Source organism: Stomoxys calcitrans, chromosome 5 (genome assembly GCF_963082655.1).
Source record: "Stomoxys calcitrans chromosome 5, idStoCalc2.1, whole genome shotgun sequence".
In the NCBI taxonomy this organism is placed as follows: Eukaryota; Metazoa; Arthropoda; class Insecta; order Diptera; family Muscidae; genus Stomoxys; species Stomoxys calcitrans.
The window spans coordinates 73,384,227-73,408,253 of NC_081556.1; the positions used below are offsets into that span (position 1 = coordinate 73,384,227).

The 24,027-nt window shown below is 37.6% G+C and overlaps 1 protein-coding gene across 1 annotated transcript in view; it reads left to right on the forward strand.

Annotated features, from left to right (window-relative positions):
• LOC106081353 (protein late bloomer) overlaps positions 1-16,122 on the forward strand; it is a 50,829-nt gene extending 34,707 nt beyond the window's left edge. The window contains exons 2-4 of the mRNA XM_013243241.2: positions 14,914-15,072; positions 15,189-15,521; positions 15,584-16,122. Of these exons, the coding sequence (XP_013098695.1) occupies positions 14,914-15,072; positions 15,189-15,521; positions 15,584-15,655 (564 nt within the window). The 3' untranslated portion in view covers positions 15,656-16,122. The remainder of the gene's footprint in view (positions 1-14,913; positions 15,073-15,188; positions 15,522-15,583) is intronic.
• The last annotated feature ends 7,905 nt before the right edge of the window (positions 16,123-24,027 follow it).

The window sequence follows — 24,027 nt, forward strand, 5'->3', positions numbered from 1 at the left end:
TTTCAAAATTCATTTCTTGCTGGATGGTGCTCAAAAATGTCTACAAAAAAGTTCGCCAGATGTATACAATATATTCACTAGTTTCGGGGATATTTGGAAATAGGAAATGAGGCGAAAATTAAAAAAAAAAAACAAGTAAAAGCGTGCTAAGTTCGGCCGGGCCGAATCTTATATACCCTCCACCATGGATCGCATTTATCGAGTTCTTTTCCCGGCATTTCTTTTTAGGCAAAAAAGGATATAAGAAAATAGTTGCTCTGCTATTAAAACGATATCAAGATATGGTCCGGTTCGGACCATTGGGGCTCACAAAGTAAAATAGAGAAAACGATTTATATGGGATCTGTATCGGGCTATAGACCGATTCAGACCATAATAAATACGTTTGTTGATGGTCATGAGAGGATCCATCGTACAAAATTTCAGGCATATCGGATAATAATTGCGACCTCTAGGGGTAAAGAAGTCAAGATCCCAGATCGGTTTATATGGCAGCTATATCAGGTTATAAACTGATTTAAACATTATTTGACACAGTTGTTGAAAGTAAAAATGAAATACGTCATGCAAAATTTCAGCCAAATCGGATAGGAATTGCGCCCTCTAGAAGCTCAAGAAGTCAAATCCCCAGATCTGTTTATATGACAGCTATATCAGGTTATGGGCCGATTTCAATTATACTTGGCACAGTTATTGGATATCATAACGAAATACTTCGTGCAAAAATTCCTTCAAATCGGATAAGAATTGTGCACTCTAGAGGCTCAAGAAGTCAAGACCCTAGATCGGTTTATATGGCAGCTATATCAGGTTATGGACCGATTTGAACCATACTTGGCACAGTTGTTAGGTATCAAAACAAAACACGTCGTGCGAAATTCCATTCTAATCGGATAAGAATTGCGCCCTCTAGAGGCTCAAGAAGTCAAGACCCAAGATCGGATTATATGGCAGCTATATCAGGTTATGAACCGATTTGAACAATACTTGGCACAGTTGTTGGATATAACAACAAAACACGTCGTGCAAAATTTCATTTCGATCGGATAAGAATTGCGCACTCTAGAGGCTCAAGAAGTCAAGACCAAAGATCGGTTTATATGGCAGCTATATCAGGTTATAAACCGATTTAAACCATACTTGGCACAGGTGTTGGATATCATAACAAAACACGTCGTGCAAAATTTCATTCTGATCGGATAAGAATTGCGCACGCTAGAGGCTCAAGAAGTCAAGACCCAAGATCGGTTTATATGGCAGCTATATCAGGTTATGGACCGATTTAAACTATACTCGGCACAGTTGTTGGATATCATAGCAAAACACGTCGTGCAAAATTTCATTCCAATCGGATAAGAATTGCGCACTCTAAAGGCTCAAGAAATCAAAACCCAAGATCGGTTTATATGGCAGCTATATCAGGTTATAAACCGATTTGAACCATACTTGTCACAGGTATTGGATATCATAACAAAACACGTCGTGCAAAATTTCATTCTGATCGGACAAGAATTGCGCACTCTAGAGGCTCCAGAAGTCAAGACCCAAGATCGGTTTATATGGCAGCTATATCAAAACATGGACCGATATGGCCCATTTACAATACCAACCGACCTACACTTATAAAAAGTATTTGTGCAAAATTTCAAGAGGCTAGCTTAACTCCTTCGGAAGTTAGCGTGCTTTCGACAGACAGACGGACGGACGGACAGACGGACGGACATGGCTAGATCGACATAAAATGTCGCGACGATCAAGAATATATATACTTTATGGGGTCTCAGACGAATATTTCGAGTAGTTACAAACAGAATGACGAAATTAGTATACCCCCCATCTTATGGTGGAGGGTATAAAAAACAAGTGAAAGCGTGTTAAGTTCGGCCGGGCCGAATCTTATATACCCTCTACCATGGATTGCATTTGTCGAGTTCTTTTCCCGGCATCTCTTCTTAGGCAAAAAAGAATAAAAGAAAAGATTTCCTCTGCTATTAGAGCGAAATCAAGATATGGTCCGGTTTGGACCACAATTATGTTATATGTTGGAGACCTGTGTAAAAAGTCAGCCAATTAGAATAAGAATTGTGCCCTTTGGGGGCTCAAGAAGTAAAATAGAGACAGTGATTTATATGGGAGCTGTATCAGGCTATAGACCGATTTGAACCATAATAAACAAGTATGTTGATGGTCATGAGAGGATTTCAGGCAAATTGGATAATAATAGCGACCTCTAGAGGCTCAATCCCAGATTGGTTTATATGGCAGCGATTACAGGTTATAGACCGATTTGAACCATACTTGGCACAGTTGTTGGAAGTCATAGCAAAACACGTCGTGCAAAATTTCATTTCATTCGGATAAGAATTGCGCCCTCTAGAGGCTCAAGAAGCCAAGACCTAAGATTGGTTTTTATGGCAGCTATATCAAAACATGGACCGACCTACACTAATAAGAAGTATTTGTGCAAAATTCCAAGCAGCTAGCTCTGCTCCTTCAAAAGTTGCGTGATTTCGACAGACGGACGGACGGACGGACATCGCTAGATCGGCTTAAAATGTCACGACGATCAAGAATATATATACTTTATGGGGTCTTAGACGCATATTTCGAGGTGTTACAAACAGAATGACGAAATTAGTATACCCCCATCCTATGGTGGAGGGTATAAAAACGAATGGAGAGGTATCGGTTTACGCATACTGCAGCAAGGTCATTGTCCAAAATTGCAAAAAATTTATATTAAAAGGCGAAAATCTCTGAAACCAGTGAAGATATTGAGTACATTAAGCGAACTTTTTTGATGGGATTTTTGAATTTGTAAAATAGGACCACATATGAAGATTTAAAAACCCGAACAATTTTTTTAAACCCCGAGGTTACCAATTTTAGGGCCCTGAGGCGCCGCGACCACCGAGGCCCTTAAACTTTTGCACATGATCTCGATAGCATCTCAGCTCTAACCATTTATTTCAAATTTCAAAGAGTTATCTCTATCCGTTTGCAAATAGTATACTTCCACTATTTTTTGTTTCGATTCTATCCCACTGTGCAACATATATATAATGCCTAGTAAAGAAACACTGAAACTGGTCATAGAAATACAATTCCGCGAAAAGTAATGCCGGAAGATGATGGCACTGAGATGCATTTGTCAGTGAAGAAATCGCGTCAGTAAAGATCGCCTGGCGCAGATTATGTTTTATTGGTTGAATTATAGCCTATGCCCTATAGACAGGCTCTCTTGGTTAGGGAGATGGTAAACTATGCTAACATCGCCATGTCGTATATGCCTGTGGGATGGAGCGACAGAAATTGCATTTTCATTCCGAAAGCATTAAAGCCGTATTACACCACAATAGTAAAATATTTCCTTCTCATTAATTTGTCATTCATTATGCCAACATGCTCTAAGGCAGTTAAGATATATATATCTCAGGACATACATTTTTAAGGACAAAAAAGGTTATCGAGTTAAAAATTCCAAAACTAAATAATCATGTTATGAACTCGAATGAATGGAATAGAGGACAGATAAAACAAAAATCAGGTCATTTAAAATCAACTACATGACCTTGTTTCGCCTCAGTTATATTCAACTGTTTGGAAACGATGGCACCTCTTCTCCAAAGGCGACAATTCATTATTGCGCCAATAAATTGAATAAGAAAAATAACAAGAGTGCTCGTGCAGTTAATTTCATTTACTGCAAAAATAAGTCTAACATCCGCCAGCAAATTAAAAATAGATGATGCATATTTTTCAATTAACCAATCCACATTGGATAAATGATGAGTCTTTGCCATTGTTGGAGGCCAAGTGGGTCACTCGACTCAATGCAAAACATGTTTGCCTAACCAATTATTGAGGTGGCAGCCGCCAACACTAATAGTGAATCATTTTCTGAGTGTTTGGGTAACACATTGACACATTACACATGGGAATGGGATGTCCAAGGACGCCTTACAAAATGATTAATGAAATGATGGCAGAACTAGGGATGCGGAGTTGGAGTAGAAGTCAAGCAATATTTCCCCGACTCCGGAAAAGCTGAAAAAAATGTTTGAACAAAAAATGTATATTACAAATTTTTTCTGGAATAAATAATTGTTTTTTTCATGCTGAGGTGACGATCCTCGTCAAGCTCCTGCAGTTGGGAAAGCTCGTTCGGGTCCAATGGACCGATCGCCACTGGAACAGTTTATCTGTCGAAAGCACGCTAACTTTCGAAGGAGTAAAACTAGGCGCATGAAATTTTGCTCAAATATTTCCTATTAGTGTAGGTCGGTTGAGATGATAAATATGCCATTTCGGTTCAGATTTGGTTGTAGATCCCATATGAAGCCCAATTTTTATCCGATTTGACTGAAATTTTGCATGGAGTGTTTTGTTATGACTTCCAACAACCATGCCATGTCCAACTCAAATCATTCTATAATCTGACTTAGCTCCCGTGTAATCCAAACTCCCGGTTAGTCTACTACGGCCCCTAGAAACTGAAGTTTTTGCCAAATTTTGCCGAAATTGAGTTCAAAAAGTTAATTTGAGAAAACTTTTAGTAGGATCCATGGTGATGGGTTCCCAAGTTTTGTTGCGTTTTGCATTTTTACTTGTTTTAATTCAACACGGAGGTCTTTTTTGCTTTTTATTTAAATAATTTATCGATATTTCGTAAATGGAAATCGTGTTTCGTTTCTCATTTAGATTTCTCATGATTTTAAAATGCATTCGATTGAAAGGCAAAATATTAATAAATTAAATAAAAGCAGGTAAAAAGGCGTTAAGTTCGATCGGGCTGAACTTTGGAAACCCATCACCTCGGGTTTATATGTAAACCGTCTTTCGTCAAAATCCGATGAAAAATGCATACCTTATGCCCCAAAGCAGCTATATCGAAATATGTTCCGATTTGGACCAAATACTAATAAGAACAAGTCATTGTTCAATTGTGTATAACAAAATTTTGGTGTTTTTAGTAGCTATATCTAAAAATTAACCGATCTGATGTCAAAAAACCTAACATAAATCACTGTGTCAAATTTCAGTGAAATCGGATTATAAATGCGCCTTTTATGGGGCCAAGACTTTAAATTGAGATATCGGTATATATGGCAGCTATATCCAAATCTGGACCGATTTGAGCCAAACTAAAGAAGAATGTCGAAGGGCCTGATACAACTCACTGTCCCAAATGTGGGCCAAATTGCAGAAGGAACAAAATCGTATAACAAATGTGGCTTCTATGGGCCTAAGATCCTAAATCGGCGGATCGGTCTATATCAAGATATAATCCGATATAGCCCATCTTCGAACTTAACCTGCTTATGGACAAGAAAAGAATCTGTCCAAAGTTTCAGCTCAATATCTCTATTTTTTAGGACTGTAAGGTGATTTCAACAGACAGACGGACGGACATGGCTAGATCGTCTTAGATTTTTACGCCGATCAAGAATATATATACTTTATAGGGTCGGAAATGGATTTCGATGTGTTTCAAACGGTGGTGGGTATAAAAATCAGAAAGACCCTCAAATGAAATTAAACAAGTAAAAGCGTGCTAAGTTCGGCCGGGCCGAATCTTACATACCCTCCACCATAGATCGCATTTGTCGAGTTCTTCTCCCGGCATCTCTTCTTAGGCAAAAAAGGATATAAGAAAAGATTTGCTATATCAAGATATGGGCCGGTATAAAATTTCAATAAGAATTGCGCCCTTTGGGGTCTCAAGAAGTAAAATAGAGAGATCGATTTATATGGGAGCTGTATCGGGCTATAGACCGATTCAGACCGTAATAAACACGTATGTTAATGGTCATGAGAAATCCGTCGTACAAAATTTCAGGCAAATCGGATAATAATTGCGACCTCTAGAGGGTCAAGAAGTAAAGATCCCAGATCGGTTTATATGGCAGCTATATCAGGTTATGAACCGATTTAAACCTTATTTGACACAGTTGTTGAAAGTAAGAATAAAATACTTCATGAAAATGTTCAACCAAATCGGATAGGAATTGCGCCCTCTAGAAGCTCAAGAAGTCAAGTCCCTAGATCTGTTTATATGACAGCTATATCAGGTTATGAACCGATTTGAACCACACTTGGTACAGTTGTTTGATATCATAACAAAACACTTCGTGCAAAAATGCATTCACATCGGATAAGAATTGCGCACTCTAGAGGCTCAAGAATTCAAGACCCAAGATCGGTTTATATGACAGCTATATCAGGTAATGGACCGATTTGAGCCATACTTCGCACAGTTATTGGATATCATAACAAAACACGTCGAGCAAAATTTCATTCCAATCGGATAAGAATTGCGCACTCTAGAGGCTCAAGAAGTCAAGACCAAAGATCGGTTTATATGACAGCTATATCAGTTTATGGACCGATTTGAACAATACTTGGCACAGTTGTTGGATATCATAACAAAACACGTCGAGCAAAATTTCATTCCAATCGGATAAGAATTGCGCACTCTAGAGGCTCAAGAAGTCAAGACCCAAGATCGGTTTATATGGCAGCTATATCAGGTTATGGACCGATTTCAACCATACTTGGCACAGTTATTGTATATCATAACAAAACACGTCGTGCAAAATTTCAATCCAAGCGGATAAAAATTGCGCACTCTAGAGGCTCAAGAAGTCAAGACCAAAGATCGGTTTATATGGCAGCTATATCAGGTTATGGACCCATTTAAACCATACTTGGCACAGTTGTTGGATATCATAACAAAACACGTCGAGCAAAATTTCATTCCAATCGGATAAGAATTGCGCACTCTAGAGGCTCAAGAAGTCAAGACCCAAGATCGGTTTATATGGCAGCTATATCAGTTTATGGACCGATTTGAACAATACTTGGCACAGTTGTTGGATATCATAACAAAACACGTCGAGCAAAATTTCATTCCAATCGGATAAGAATTGCGCACTCTAGAGGCTCAAGAAGTCAAGACCCAAGATCGGTTTATATGGCAGCTATATCAGGTTATGGACCGATTTGAACCATACTTGTCACAGTTATTGTATATCATAACAAAATACGTCGTGCAAAATTTCAATCCAAGCGGATAAGAATTGCGCACTCTAGAGGCTCAAGAAGTCAAGACCCAAGATCGGTTTATATGGCAGCTATATCAAAACATGGACCGATATGGCCCATTTACAATACCAACCGACCTACACTTACAAGAAATATTTGTGCAAAATTTCAAGCGGCTACCTTTACTCCTTCGGAAGTTAGCGTGCTTTCGACAGACAGACGGACGGACGGACGGAAAGACGGACGGACATGGTTAGATCGACATAAAATGTCGCGACGATCATGAATATATATACTTTATGGGGTCTCAGACGAATATTTCGAGTAGGGTATAAAAATACAAATTTTAGGGAATAATTTCTTAGAGGAACTTTTGCCGAAATATTTTTTTTAGAGAAAAAACATTTCACAAAAAAGTTTTTCGAAATTCCAAAAGAAAAAGTTTTATTAAAATTTTTCCAAGAAAAAATTACATTAAAATTTTGCCTTAACACGTTTTGAGCTAAATTTTTTCGGTCTAAAAACAATTCATGCAATCTGATATTATCCGGCTGCAGGCGGTAGGGTTCTCTGTTTTTATTACAAACAGAAAAATAAAAACAATTTTTTTTTTTTAAATTTAAGCAGAAAATGTGTTTTTGCTTTTCAATAGCATTTGACTGGTATCCTAGATCCCGATTTAGTTTCGTACCACACCAAACTCGTCAGTACCTGCAAAAAATTAATGTTCTGGAAATTTTTACGACAAACAAAACACTTTTATTACGAAGATTTTCGTTTGTTGTAACCGTGTAACATATCGAACGTAAGCTATAAACGTAACTAACTTTGTTAATTGTGACCCCTTTAGCAGCTTCGTCTACGGTGAAAGGATCTTCCTTATGTTTTAAACCAAAAATTCTTTTATTGCAAAAATGCATCGATACCCGCGAACGATTATTCGTGTACTGGACCAATAATTATTCTCTTGTGTCTCTCCTACTAGAGAGAAAGTTTGAGTATTTGAGCGTATAGACCAGCGGTTGACAAAAATACTCACACTATTGCACAGTACTTTGTACGTACACAAGAAAATAATCCTATGCAGACCCATGGGTAGAATTAAGCCAAGGATAGCAAGGGGTCAGGGGGGTTCCAAAGCGTCACATAGCTTCAAATTTCAAAAAAGGGCGTAAGTTGTGAAATTGACCGTTACTGTTGGTACGAGTGTTAAGGGATATCTTCCAAACTTCGTAAGTTCTGCGTAAATGCCTTCAATCGGCTGTATACAAATATGGTCAAATCTAGTCTATACTCAAAAGCTGTGTATCAACAAACATAGGAAGTAAAAGCGTATTTCTGGTTTCAAACACTTGGTAGATCGCTTTATCCAAACTCAGCATGGCTGTTCATTGAAATCGGGGCAAAAATACGACTTTATGAACTCAAGATTTCTTATAGGGAGATCGGTATAAAGGGTGCTATATCAAGATATTGGCCATCTTTGAACATAAGGCTGTAGAGTGATTTCAACACACAGACAGACGGACTTGTCCAGATCCTATATGAATAATGACGATTTAGTACTTTGTAGCCTTGAAAATGTTTAATTTAATGTGTTGGCCAAACGGCCAACTCTTCGAAGGTGGGTATTAAAAAATATACCCCATTTTTGGCTTGTAGAACATTTGGTAGGTTTTGGTCGGGTTTGGTAGGATTTTTCTTAAATTTTGAAAAGAAATAATTTTCTTGAATGGCAACACTGGCTGAAACCTTAAATAACATCAATACATCAAGAATGAAAAGTATTGTCACGGTTAAAAAAAAAGAACTTTATACTAATACAAAATTTCCCATGAACATTCCATAAAGATACAGGGAATACTTCTCTCATATCAATGATTGCAGTCCGATTAAAGTTTAAGCTCTATGATAAGCGGCCTGTTTTTTATGCCAAGTCCGAACGGCGTGCCGCATAGCGACACCACCTGGTAGAGAATTTCTTACATGGCAGAATACCTTACAAATATAGCCAGGATTTTACTTGTCACAAATTCTTTCAAGAATATATACATGTTCTTTTATCGTAAACAAAGTCCAACGTTTCTCAGAAAAGAAGTTTACTTGGCGAAAAAGTCCTTAATGTTAAACAAATTATTTTTTGCGTGTAGATAGGATAAGATGTTAACCTAAAAATTTTAACAAATTATAATAATGGGAACCATGGTAAAAAATATTAGTAATGTACCCAATTCAATGGTGTGGGTATAAAAACATAACATTTGTAAGTGCTCGGAGTAGTTTGGTGGACTGCTATGGAGATCAAGTGCAACATAAGGACTATACAGCAGGTTCAGAGAACATGTTGTCTTGCCATAGGCGCAGCGATGAGGACCACGCCCACTAGGGCACTGGACACTATTCTAGATATACGACCATTTGACATACAGATTAAGTGTGAGGCAGCCACTGCGGCTATGAGACATAAGGCGATGAGGCGATAAGATGGGAGCAGCTCATACCAACGCGGTATAATTGAGGCAACGATAGAAAACCTGGAAGGAAGGGAAGAGGTTTCCGATCGGATACCTGAGATGACACTTGTGGTCTGTGCTGCCAGCGGCACAGTCTTGGATTGGCGGAACCCTTATGTGGCCATCTTGAATATCATGTTACACGGATGGATCAAAGCTAGAGCACAGTGTGGGCTGGGGGTTTACATTGAGAACCTGACTCTGACCATAATACGGTCCTGCAGACGGAAATCCGGGCGATCACGGAATGCGTGAGGTGGTGTGGTGCTAACGCGAGGACGTCGAGTGCGAGTAAGGTCACGAACAGTCTTGCAGTGTAAGAAGGAGATTAACGCCTTCTCTGAGGATGGCAAAATCCGCATCGTTTGGGTGCCGGAGGAATGAAAGGGCAGATGATTTAACGGTAAAGGCCAGAGGACTGCCATCAATAAACTTGGTTAACCCAAAGCTTTCGGATCGACACAGTCCAAATCAAAGGCGAGGGTGACGAATGCACATGCAACCCTGTGGAACAGCGAAAAGGTCAGCAGAACGCCGAAAATCCTATGGGGGGATCCAGATCGTGAGAAGACGAGGCTATTACTGAAAGAAAGTAAAAAGGAGGTCAGTATAGCTATTGGTATCATGGCGGGACACATAGGACTACGAGCTCATTGTGTAGGGCATGCAGGGAAGATGATGAGACTTTGGAGCAGTTCCTATGTCTTTGCCCGGCTTTCGCGTCTAACAGATAGTGGCACTTAGGTAGGGCCACTAACCAGACATAAACCAACATGGGGGAGTGGTATGGAAAACAATTAAGGAATTTGTAAGTAGCATGGAATTCCTAACTTAGATTTTCTTTTTGGAGTGGCATGGGGCGGATTAATATCTGCACCCTCTTTTCAACCTAACCTAAGTGCTCGAAGTCGACTGCGGAGTCGGGTCGAAATTGCTCGACTCCACAGCCCTGGGCAGAATGCAATTATTATTCTTAGATGATTGTATTTAGGATAAAGATTCCTGAATATCGAGCAAATCACATTTTACTAAAAAAATGTTTTTCTGTTAAATAATTTTAAAGCTGGACATCTTTACATTGAGTTCTTTAAAGTTAGGACAACATTGTTTTCGGTGCAGGTGGTGGTCATAAGTATACTCAATATAAAGCTTAAAAAAAATCGTACAAACACCATACGCCATACTCTTTAAATTTTGAACACTTAATTAAATCCCATTTAAGTTCACATATCGGCGGTGTAATGCTATCTTGTTCCATATGCCACTTTATTGATTTGGAAGTAAACGCACTTGAAGCGTGCAAAAAGTATTGAAATAGGCCATATTTGGTATATTAACACCTCAATATCTCGAAATCTAAATAAGATACTTGAAATGTTCTTAGTGATTCTGAAAAGGCATGACTTAACACCACAATAATCGAAAAAAAAATTCTTCAATAAATCCCATTAGATTTTTTGTGCTTTAATAAGAATTGCTCGCTCTAGAAGTACCAATTTGATAGACCGATTTTAACCATACTAGGCATGGATGTTAAAAATGAAAGAAGTTTTATCCAAATTGGATAAGAACTGCGCCCTCTAAAGGCTCAAAAAGTACAATCGTGAGATCAATTTATATTCGACCTAAATCGAAATATATCGGTATATGAGCTTACTTTATAGTTTTTAGAGCGCACAACAAGCCGATTACTGGCTTAGGTGTGTCCATAGTGGCACGGGCGGATAAATATCTGCACCCTCTTTTCAACCTAACCTAACCCAACCTAAATTAAAATATGGACCAATTAGACCCATATACCATCGCCTACGAATAATTCGTTTAGACGCTATCGCGATATCCGGATAGGCGGTCATGGTTACATTAGGTTAAAGTGGCAGTCTATTTTCTTAACAGATTCACTTAGACTATTTTAAGTCAATTTTGATTCCACAGTAGCGACAGACCAGGTCTTTGTTGCCAATAGAACGCACGACTCCCAAAATGGTTATTCGGTACCAATTTTGCTACCTGGGCAACTTACCGACATAGCAAAGTAAACGTAAAATGTCATAACGATCAAGAACATATATACTTTATAGGATCGGAGGTTTCACAAACGGAAAGACTAGATTAGTGTACCCCCATCCAATAGTGGAAGGTAAAAATGTTAAAAACGTTCCTAACTGTAAGGCTTTTGTTAGTCTTTAACAACGTTGTCCTTGTCCCAAAGCCAATTTCGTTAGTTTCAACAATATATTGATCTTATTTAAAAGATATTCGTCTTTAAAAATAAGACGCAATGTTAAGTATCTATTAAACTCCTATTTAGGATAAAAATTATTCAATAGCACATTCTACCATTTTCATTAGAAAGTTGGAAATTTTGGTATCTTTAAATTAAGTTATTTTTCTGAAGTTCTCAATTCTTAAAGGTTAAGATAAAGTTGTGTTCGGTGTGTATACTCATTTGAACTACGTTTATGTTTGGTCGTTTTGTTGTTTATTTAGGCATCTAAAACCTTTATTTTTATTTGTAAGCAATATTCAGCATTTGTAAACAATATAAATCGTTGAGTCTTACAACCCTCCCAAAATATTCTGGTTCATCCTTCCTGACGTCTACTTTTTATTTAGGAACAAAAAGAAACAAACAATAAAAGTTAACCCATTTTCCAACCTTCGATTGGTGTCTACTAATTGATTACGTTCTATAAATGCGAGCCATTTGAATTCGGCTGACCCATCTTCTCATCCCCATCATCAATATTGTTCAGTGGACCTCTGAATGAGTCACTCGTCATAAAAACAAAGCCGCACAAATTGGAATGAATAATAATGGCAAATGGCTGGATTGTCTAATTCAGTCATTAGTCTCGATGAACTTCAAAGGTATGCCTTTGTCTCATTCCACACGCCTATTGTGGAGACATCCAACATCCGTCTGAACTACATACTACTGCCACTAGTCGGTATCAATCATCGAAAAGGGGATGGCTTGTATCATCCAAACAAAAACAGAAATTAGATGACAGTAAATAATCAAGAATTTGGGAATGGGATTAGTCATTAATGTGCATAGTACGAAATGCCGCCATTTGAAAGCCAATACTTTGTGGTCTTATCAATAGCAACTAAGGTGATATTTATTGTCCAATTTATGAAAGTATAAAAACCAAATAACTACATTTTGTGAGATTTAAGATTTATAGAAATATCTGTGGTATTTAAGTCTGCGATCTGATCTAACATGTGAAGCAATAAATAATATTTTTATTTATGATTGCAACAGCTCTAAAAATTTTGTTTGAAGGCTCCCTTCATACCGAACAACACAATCGCACACATTGAAAATTTTTAGACGTTTATAACTTTATTTTTACGATAATTATTTAATGGAATTCTACAATATATAGTTGAAATGCTTCAAAAATATAATGAACCACTAAAATTATACCAATGGATGCCATTGGGTTTGTCATATGTTTTCTTTGGGGAAAAAGTTTGCAATTAAAGTTTGTTTTTGCTCTGTTTTTATACCCTCCACCATGGGATGGGCCATATCGGTTCATGTTTTGATATAGCTGTCATTTAAACCGATCTTGGGTCTTGATTTCTTGAGCCTCTAGAGGGCACAATTCTTATCCGATTTGAATGGAATTTTGCACAACGTGTTTCGCTATGACTTCCAACAACTGTGCCAAGTATGGCTCAAATAGGTCAATAACCTGATAAAGCTGCCATATAAACAGATCTTGAATATTGACTTCTTGAGCCACTTGAGGGCGCAATTCTTATCCGATTTGAACGAAATTTTGCACGAAGTATTTTGTTATAAAATCTAACAACTGTGCCAAGTATGGTTTAAATTGGTCCATAACCTGATATAGCTGTCATATAAACCGATCTGGGGACTTGATTTCTTGAGCTTCTAGAGGGCGCAATTCTTATCCGATTTGAATGAAATTTTGCACGAAGTTTTTTGTTATGATATCTAACAACTGTGCCAAATAAGGTTTAAATCGGTTCATAACCTGATATAGCAGCTATATAAACCGATCTGGGACCTTGGCTTCTTGAGCCTCAAGAAGTCGCAATTATTATCCAATTTTCCTGAAATTTTGTACGACGGATCCTCTCATGACCATCAACATACGTGTTTATTATGGTCTATATGGGTCTATAGCCTGATACAGCTCCCATATAAATCGATCTCTGTATATTACTTCTTGAGCCCCCAAAGGGCGCAATTCTTATTCGAATTGGCTGACATTTTACACATGTCTCCAACATACAATTTAATTGTGGTCCGAACCGCACCATATCTTGATATCGCTGTAATAACAGAGCAAAGCTTTTCTTTTGTCCTTTTTTGCCTAAGAAGAGATGCCGGGAAAAGAACTCGACAAAAGCGATCCATGGTAGAGGGTATATAAGATTCGGCTCTCGAACGAGCTTTTACTAGTTTTATTGAAGTCATAATATTATTTCATTTTGTTTTTGGAATTGGGTCCAGCTTAAACCAATGGGTTTGGTTTTTGTTTTTATTTAGAGTAGAAAAGCAAGACAATAAAAACTCCTGAAAAAGTGTAATGTGCAAAATACATTGGGCAGGCTAGATTGATCGCCATTTCGGCTCTATGAAATAAGTCCCCATGAAATAACCCCCCAAAAAAGACAATGAAATAAGTCCCCAAAATGCTCTATTGAAAGTAAAAACATCTATTATCGATACATAAACAGATATAGCCCCCATATAAACCGATCCCCCAATTTGACTTCTTGAGACCCTAGAATCCTCAAATTTCAATCGATTTGGTTGAAATTTGGGACAATCGGTCCATAAACACATATAGCCCCATAAAAATCGATCTCCCGATTTGACTTCTTGAGCTCTTGATTTGGCTAACATATGGCCTAAAACCTTTGGCTTATGACCTACAACATCAGTGCCAAGTTTTATTCGAATCGGTCAATATGTGATTTGTATATGACTTCTTGAGACCAAAATAATTCAAATAGAAAGTCAGTTAATAAGGGTATATTTTTAACAGAATGGTGGTGGGTACCCAAGATTCGGCCCGGCCGAACTTGGCACGCTTCTACTTGTTTAAACCATTGCTTTAATGTTAATATTTTATATTATAATTGAATTCCATATTTTTGTCAACGTAAGTTTGTATTGCCCAAATGTTTTAAACATTTGTATACCCTATTCCACTGCTTCGGTGCTTACTTTACGAATAACGAATGTGTTTTGAAATGGTTTTAATTGATTTATATTTAATTAAAACTTCACTTACTATTTAATCCTTTATATAGAAACTATCTGTGATATCAGTTTTTACATAGTTTTGTTTGTTCATTCTATTCGCAGATCTTTGCCATAGGATGTATTATTGGTATTTCCTTCAACCCGGATGCCATGCGTGAAGATATCGCCATTGGTGCCTACATTGCCTGCTCCCTCATAGTGTTCTTTGCTTTCCTTGGATGCTTTGCGGCAATACGTGAATCTGTTTGCCTAACAGCAACTGTAAGTAAACTCAATTATCTGCAATTTGGTTACTGTTTGCTTTCCACTTTGCATTTGGCATCAAACAATAAAACCCTTCCGAGATGAGACGATAACCACTTCCCATTTGTTTGCAGTGTGCCGTATTCCTACTGGTTCTGGCCGCCTTGCAAATTGCGCTGACATGTATAGGCATGAGCGACACTGGAGTGCGTAGCGGAGTCGACACCGTCAACAAAGCCTGGGAAGCCAATGCCATGGATGAAATACAACGCGAACATGAGTGCTGCGGCAAAGTAAGCCCAAATGATTACATTACTCTGAACAAGGCTGTGCCAAAAAGTTGCTACTTCGATGAGGATGAGGCCAACAGTCTCTTTCACGAAGGCTGCAAGGACAAATTGCAGCAATACTACGATAATGAGTCCTATTTCTTTGCCATTGCCTCTTGGTCCTTGGTGGTATTTGAGGTGAGTGAACATCTCTACAAACAAATTTCGCCATAACTAAGTTTTGGTTGTCCATTTTGTAGATTATTGGTTTCCTGCTGGCTCTCTTCTTGGTCATCAATTTCCGCAACACACAAAGACGCATGCAGTTTTAGGAATTCCATTAGGCTCTTCAGATCAACTTTTGTATTCTAGAAAATGCAATCAAATTTATAATAAATTTGGCATCGTTTCCAAATTCTAATCTAATTTTAATGTTTCAAAATTTCCAAAATTTCCATCTAATACCTCACCCCACTCCGCCCACCACTACCAACAAACACCTTAGATTTAAGCACAAATTCTAGCGATAAGGAACGAAATTTGGAGGAGAAGTTTAAGTGCAATTCATTGACTGTAATCGTGTGTCTAAGTGTCCAATTTTCAAATGAAACGTTTGTACATGTCAATTTTCTAGATGTCTAAGTAATAACTTTAAAGTACCTATTCGTTAGTTTATTGAAAAACATGTTTCTCTATGTGTATTTATTACATTTGTGTTAACTACTTATATTGTAAATTATTAGTTATTTATATACAACCAAAAAAAAATATTTAAATTAAATAAAGAAGACAACACTCATTATTATTGTTATCACTGCCATGACAATCATATGAAATGCAATGATCTCAGAAGCGCTTTGTTGATAAGAGTTTTACAGGGTTAATAAAAGTAAGGACAAGCGTTGCCGACCATATTGGACCCTACACTCATAGAAAAAAGTTTGCTGAAAATAGCAAACACTGCCTGCTGAATATAAGTAGTAATTCAGTAATTTTGCTGCTTTTGTAGCGGTATTTCTGCTATTACAGCAGTAGTAGCAGGCTTGCTGCTGAAAAGTCTGTTGTTTGCTGAAAACGACTGCTGCTCAATTGTCAAGGGGATGATAGAAGAAAAAAAAAGAACACACGTACATGTGTGTCTGTGGATATTTTATAATCACCACTGAATGTACACTTTTCATAGCCTTTTTTCTTTAAATTTAGATACAAAAGGTCATGCCAGTAATGGGCACATTAGTAGAGCAATAACAAAAAATGCGAGCTAGCTCAGCCACATTTCGAAATGTATACCAATAGATGGATCAGGTAGCTTCTCTGCAATAATATTCCACAATTTAAAATCATATCTTCCAACAAATTTCTAAAAAATGCCTAAAGCAATCAAAACAAGTAACAGGCAACTATAAAAGTAGCATACAATTTTTATTCAGCAGACTTGTGTACTCAAAACAGCAGATTTTGTTAGTTGAAATAGCAGCTAGAAAAGTTTGTTAGTTGAAATAGAAGCCAGAAAAGTTAGCTAATACAGCAGCCCTATATTTGCTGAAACAGCAGTAAGATCTGCTTTCCCATTTTCAGCAGGCAAAAACTGCTGTTTTAGCAAACATTTTTTGCTGTTTTGGACAACAAATATGGTTGAGTGTTTAAGTCTCAATTGGGAAATATGATTAAACTATATCTAAATTAGGTAAGACTTAAGGGAGAGTTTGAGAGAATGAAGATACTTTCTAGTTTCTACCATTAAAACATAGATATATTTTTAAAAAGCCCTACAACTTGCAAATATTCACATTTTATTGTCTCCCCTTCATCAAAGTCATATCAACTTCGGCAGAAGTCGTAACTTGCATCTTTCAGACTATCAGCATGTTTTATGACAGCCAACGATAGCAAAGCAGTAGACCTCCTCATATATGTTTCTCAATGCAGTTTACGCACAGGCCAGGATCACTTCAGGCCAAGATAAGTTCCATTCCTGAAATCTGCGGCAACAACAAACAACGACAACGTTTCCAAGTCTAGATGGCATCACATAATTTTGGATCGTTCACAATCCGCACTTTTCGACCATCTGTCATTCGTACATGTCGCTAGACGTATACCAATAGATTCCAATTTCTATGGGATGTGTAATGCCTGAGCTATCAAGGTCGTCTGCTATTTAATTCCCTCGGATATCTCAATAGTACGGCACCCAAAACAGGTGAATTTTGAACTGTTCAGCCATCTCGCTGAGAGATCTGCTACTTCTTTAATTGCATGGATCAGTCCTAGTCCTTAAGAGTACCAGCCGTCAATTACCAACGATACTGTAACTCCAATCGGTTCTATCAGGAATAGTGGTACAGTACTCTTTATCAAATAGCGGCTCAGGCAATGTGTAATCCACATCACCTGAAACATCAGTCATTGCATTTGATGCCATTTTTTTCAGTGCGGCTGTAATGCACAAACAAGCCTTTATTTGAATCCAGGTAAATATTGCACCGTAGTAGACTTTTAAGCCAAACCATAACACCATATTGATTTATGGGTCTGAAAACTTCAATATACAGTCAGTGCATGGCATGCAGTTTAAGCCCTCAAATTTTTTCAACGCCAATTTCCTGACCAGAAAAACACCCCAGTGTTTTGCGCTTTCAGTAAATGGAACATACTTTCCTGCCAAGGATAAAGGCGCCACTGTGGGTAACTTGTATTACTTTTTCCTTGGAGAAGCGGCTTCAACAAGCAACTTAAGACTTGAAGGCAGCATCTCCGAATCGTGAGCCATATATAGGGAAGCCAGCCAGTAATTAGACTTATTTATTTCAAGTTCGGCTACTACTGAATCTTCAGTACTTAGTGTCGGAAAAAGAAAACCATTTAGGCAACTCTTTGCAAGAACTCAGACTTTGGGAGATACAAAGCGTGTGTTCTTCTCCGTACTCTTGAGTAGTTTAAGTCCTATGGTTCCCGATAAGGAATACGTCAAATCCTCCTGCCGTCAGAAGGACTTAAAGTGCCGCCGAAGCGGCCTTACAATGGTGGAGATTTATTATCAGAAACCAAACCATAGTCAAGACTCAGAATTTCCACAACTGTTGCGTTAACCCGGAGGCCGCCGTAGCGCAGAGGTTAGCATGTCCGCCTATGACGCTGAACGCCTGGGTTCAAATCCTGGCGAGACCATCAGAAAAAATGTTCAGCGGTGGTTTTCCCCTCCTAATGATGGCAACATTTGTAATGTACTATGCCATGTAAAACTTATCTTCAAAGAGGTGTCACACTGCGGCACGCCGTTCGGACTCGGCTATAAAAAGGAGGCCCCTTATCATTGAGCTTAAACTTGAACCGGACTGCACTCATTAATATATGAGAAGTTTGCCCCTGTTCCTTAGTGGAATGTTCATGGGCAAAATTTTGATTTTTGCATCAGCCCAGTCTTCAGAGTGCGCTAGGAGCTTTTCCTCACAAGATTCTTTGGATCTTTGGATCTCATCATTATGAGTTTCCTTACCCATCACGGAGCAGTTGAAAAATTTCTTCAGGAAGTATTCAGAAACGACTGTTGAGTCGTCTTCTGCCTCCTTCTGCCGCTTCTATACACCTTCTTCTTCAATATGTTAAATCCATAGGAATCAACTCCTTCAGACTTTTTGAGGTCTGCGAAAGAGCCGAAGTTCAGTTTGAATACTGCCTGTCTCCGATTACCATTAACCTAATTCAATCTACCAATCTTCCAGTTGATGGTTGAAAGATTAAGATAACAGTCCCAAAGTCTCCCAGGTATGGACTCTGGATCCGAAGAAATGCTTGGTTTTCAAGCGTGTGCTATTGATTGAGTAGAAATATCTTCCTCAAGGCTAAATCTAGTGCTCCTGGCCAGATCTCGCCAATCTTTTTTAGGGCGCAACACTACACGTCAATTGAACGCCCCGAATGCAATTAGTTTGTATCGGTTCTGGCCCGAGCCTGCTACTTCACAAACTGAAGGAGGCACCACAAATTCCGGCACCTATACAGATGGTATGTTGAAACATTGACATACCACGCCAATTGTCCCTAGGTATGTAGTCCCTGGTCAACAACAACTATCACCAAGCTATCCTTAGCGACATTAGCAAAGGTTCTTGGACCCATATTAGTAATGTTCACCTTAGTTCATTTTAGGGATTCAATGTCCTCCAGGACATTGAACCTTTTGCCTTACTGTTGTTTCGTTTTTAAATCTCGACGTTTGTTTTTTGTGTTACCTTGCGCAGCGAATCTCTGAGCTCAATTAGGGCAGCCCTTCTTCTTATCGCTGAGAGTTTTATGATCATTAGCACCAAGACTCTCAATAAATCTGAGAGCGATGAACCTTTTACTATTCCAAGCATTCAAAGAGCGTATTGCTTTACCAGAGAAGACCCATAGCCTAAGCAAATTATAAGCATGCGAAGATAAAATGGATCGGTCTTGTCCTCAAGACTGGAAACAAGAGTCCTTGTCTACGGCCTTACAACGCCACCAGATTCAAACAAGAGTCTGAAATGGGAGTAGCTAGCACGCCAAATATTTACAACACGGATACATCCGATTCATATGATCAATTTAAGTCAAGGGTCTATGTCTAAAGCTGCCATTAGACGATACATCGAATGTACATCGAATACAAATAGAACGCGCTCTTATTGGCATGTATTCTCATATGTATTGTACTTTTTTTATATACATGTATCTACATGTATGTTTGATGAAATAAAAGCTCAATTTAATCGAAAAGTTGCATATTTATTCCAAAATCCATTTGTCATATTAAATTTTTCGTACGTATCACACGGTGTGTAAAATTTCCGAGTTGCTGTTTTTGAAATTACATGTGACATGTCTTATCGTCTAATGGCAGATTTTAAATTTCGGCCAAATGAGATTTAAATGATGGTTTCAAGGTGATTAAGAAGTGAAATCATAACATCGGTCTAGACATGTGTTGTCTCCAAGTAATACTATCAGCTTTATTTAATAGAAAACAAGTAAACAGGCATTAAGTTCGGCCGGGCCGAATTTTGGATACCCACCACCTCGGGTATATATGTAAACCACCTTTCATCAAAATCCGGCGTAAATTGCATACCGTATGTCCCATAGCAGTTTTATCGTTGTATATGTTTCGCTTTGGACCAAATACTAATCGGTACAAGTAATTGTTCAATGGTGTTGTCTTTTTGGAAGCTATAACTAAAAATAAACCGATCTGAACCATATGCAACACGGATGTGGAAAAGCCTAACATAACGAACTGTCCTAAATCTCGGCGAAATCGGACAATAAATGCGCCTTTTATGGGCCCAAAACCTAAAATCGAGAGATCGGTCTATATGGCAGCTTTATTCAAATCTGCACCGATGTAGGCCAAATTGAAGAAGGACGTCGAAGAGCCCAACACAACGAACTGTCGCAAATCTCCGCGAAATCGGACAATAAATTCGCCTTTTATGGGCCCAAGACCTCAAACCGAGAGATCGGACTATATGGCAGCTATATTCAAATCTGGACCGATCTGGGCCAAATTGACGAAGGACGTCGAAGAGCCTAACGCAACTCACTGTCCCAAATTTCGGCGAAATCGGACAGTAAAAGCGCCTTTTATGGGCCCAAAACCTTAAATCGAGAGATCGGTCTATATGGCAAATCTGGGCCAAATTGAATAAGCATGTCAAGGGGTCTTCCATAACTTACTGTCCCAAATTTCAGCAAAATCGGATAATAAATGTTGCTTTCATGGGCCTAAGATCGTATATCGGCGGATCGGTCAATATGACAGCTATATCCAAATCTGGACCGATCTGGCCCAAATTGAAGAAAGATGTCGAAGGGCCTAACAAAACTCACTGTCTCAAATTTCAGCAAAATTGGATAATAAATGTGGCTTTTATGGGCCTAAGGCCCTAAATCGGCGGATCGGTCTATGTGGGGGCTATATAGCATTGGGTGCACCAGAAATCTTGAAAAAAGGTGATTGTTTTTCAATAAAAGTTAGTATGAAAAATCTATTTGAGTTTCAGTTCAATCTGTAAATTTGTGTGAAAATTAAATGCTATTTGTTACTAAATTTCACACATATCGTTTTGTTATGACTTCCAACAACTGTGCCAAGTATCGTCCAAATCATTTTAAAACCTGATATGGCCGCCATATAAACCGATAATATGACTGATTGATTCCTAGACGACGTAGTTTTTATCCAATTAGGCTGAAATTTTGTATTTATCATTTTGGTATGACTTCCAACTGTACTTTGTATGGTCTACATTGGTTCATAACCTGACTTAGCTGACATATAAACCGATCTCCCAATTTGACTTTCTCAGCCGCTTGAAGGCGCAATTATTACTCGTTTTGCCCGAAATTTTGGTGGTGATATTTTTATATGACTTGTACGGCATAACAAGTACAGTCCATATCATTCAACAACTTGATGTAGCTTGTAGGTGGGAATATAAGATTTGGCCCAGCCGCTTTAACTTGTTTTATTTCATTTTAGACATTTCATTCGGAACATCCTAACTCCGGTTAATATAATCAAAACCACAAGTAACCATGGTTTGGAGCAGCAAATAAATATCTTTAATGACTAGAATAAGGGTAAAAACGCGACAAATAATACGTATAATAACTCATCTTTAAAGTAAATAAATTTTTTAGATAATTTATTTATAGTGCAACTTAAATTGAAGGAAAAATTCAAACAACGGTCATTGATTTATAATTTTCGTTTGACTAAAATTTTAAATCAATGACCATTGTTTGAATTTTCCTTTTTGAATAAAAGGGCAAATTAAATAAATGTAAAAAAGTTAAATCTAAATAAAATGATAAATTCCTTAATTAGCAATAGTATTAAATTAAAATTTATTACAAAATAAATAAGCTTCGGGTAAAGTATCCCTGGGAACTATTATTTCTACTACCTAATACAAGTAAAATCGAATCTTTATTTATTCTGCTTATACCACATACCTTGAAATTAATTTTCATAATACAGGAAAATGAGAGTAATGTTTAAGAAATACATAACTATTTTGGATTTCTTATGTAAATTTTTATGAAATTAGTATTGTATTAAAACGCAAAACAATTTCTATTACAATTATAATCAAAAGCATCCTGAAATTGAGTTCAGATATATTATTGAAATATTCAACTTGATTTTATTACTTTGGCATATACATACTTAAAATAAGGAATTGTGTGTACCAAACGGGTCAATTTAACCCCATATAGTTCAATTTTCATTCATTTAGGGTTTCACTTTTTTTTGAGTGTAACCTAACATAATCTATATATTTAGCTCCGTTCTTTGTATATGTTACCATATTAAAATCCGCATTTGTATCTAAGGGATGTACCGGTATTAAAGTTGCAAGACTAGTGTTAAGTGTCTTCATTTACTTACATTCACCATACCTTTCATATTCCTACAGAATAGTCATTTCGCCTCTTTCCTTTTGTCCTGATATCTCTCTATAATAGTGCATATTGCTACTGATACCGGAGTTTCTCCGTATTCATAATTTCTGAACATAATAGTACTAATTCACTCCTGGCCGTATCATGTGATAAAGGCTGCTGGTACCCAAGTGTGTTATATCCAACATTTTTCATATTTCACTGTTAGATTAACAAACGTTTCTATAAGCAATCTAAGTTTTCGGGAGTGGGGCCAACAATACTTTTTTATCCCCATTTCGTGGTCGAAACTGTTCCCTTTAAGCACTAACAGGTGCGTCATGGCGTCTATAAAACAACGATAGCTGATCAATATTGTCGTAACCATTAGCGTTAAACTCTTCCCAGAATTAATCTAGCAAATTTTGTCGAAAATTACTTAGTTTTTAAGATTCTGGGAATGTGTTTAAACCACCCTAGAGGCCTTCTACGCTTATGGTCGTAACACATTTCCTATCCAATAGCTCTTTGGGATCAATTCTTCATTTTATTAGTTTTTTTTCGCAGTAAATAGATTTTTTGTAGCTTAATATGTATCTCCTTTACTCAGGATAGGATGGGAGGGAGTATTTATGGTTATTTCGTTCACGTCTCATAAACGAATAGCCTGAAAAAAATAAAAGTATTTATTTAATCAGTTTTGAAAAGAAATTAGTTTCAGCTTCATGTATTATAAAAGCCAGAACCACCCCAAGGTTTGTGAATTTATGACCATCTTTATGTGGATATTCAACAATAACAAAAGCAATAAAGGAGAAAAAGCTTTCGTCAAAAGCTCTTTTGCCGTCTAGATAAAACAAATTGTTTACCAACTCAGATGTCAAGAAGTCATTGCTTGTTTTGATTATGAAATCGCTAGGAACAATACCCTCTGACAGCACAACAACTTTGATTAAGTTGATGACCAGCCAGATGAGGTACAATAGTTTGTTCGACATCAGCCCACACAGAAAAGCCAGAAAAGCCCCTCATATTCATAGTACACACCGCATGAAATAGAATTTGCGCCCAACAACTTGTTGATCGAATGTAGATAATATACAAATGCCATATGCATTCGTCGTTGTCTAGGACTCTTGGCATGCCAACGAACTTACCTTTGCCTTTTCGCATACAATGAAACGAAAAGATTAATGAAACGTGCTATTACTAGAAGTACCTAAAAACAGATTTCATGTGTCCTTTTACGGGCCCTGTTAGCATAAATTTGCATATACAAGGACAATAAGTG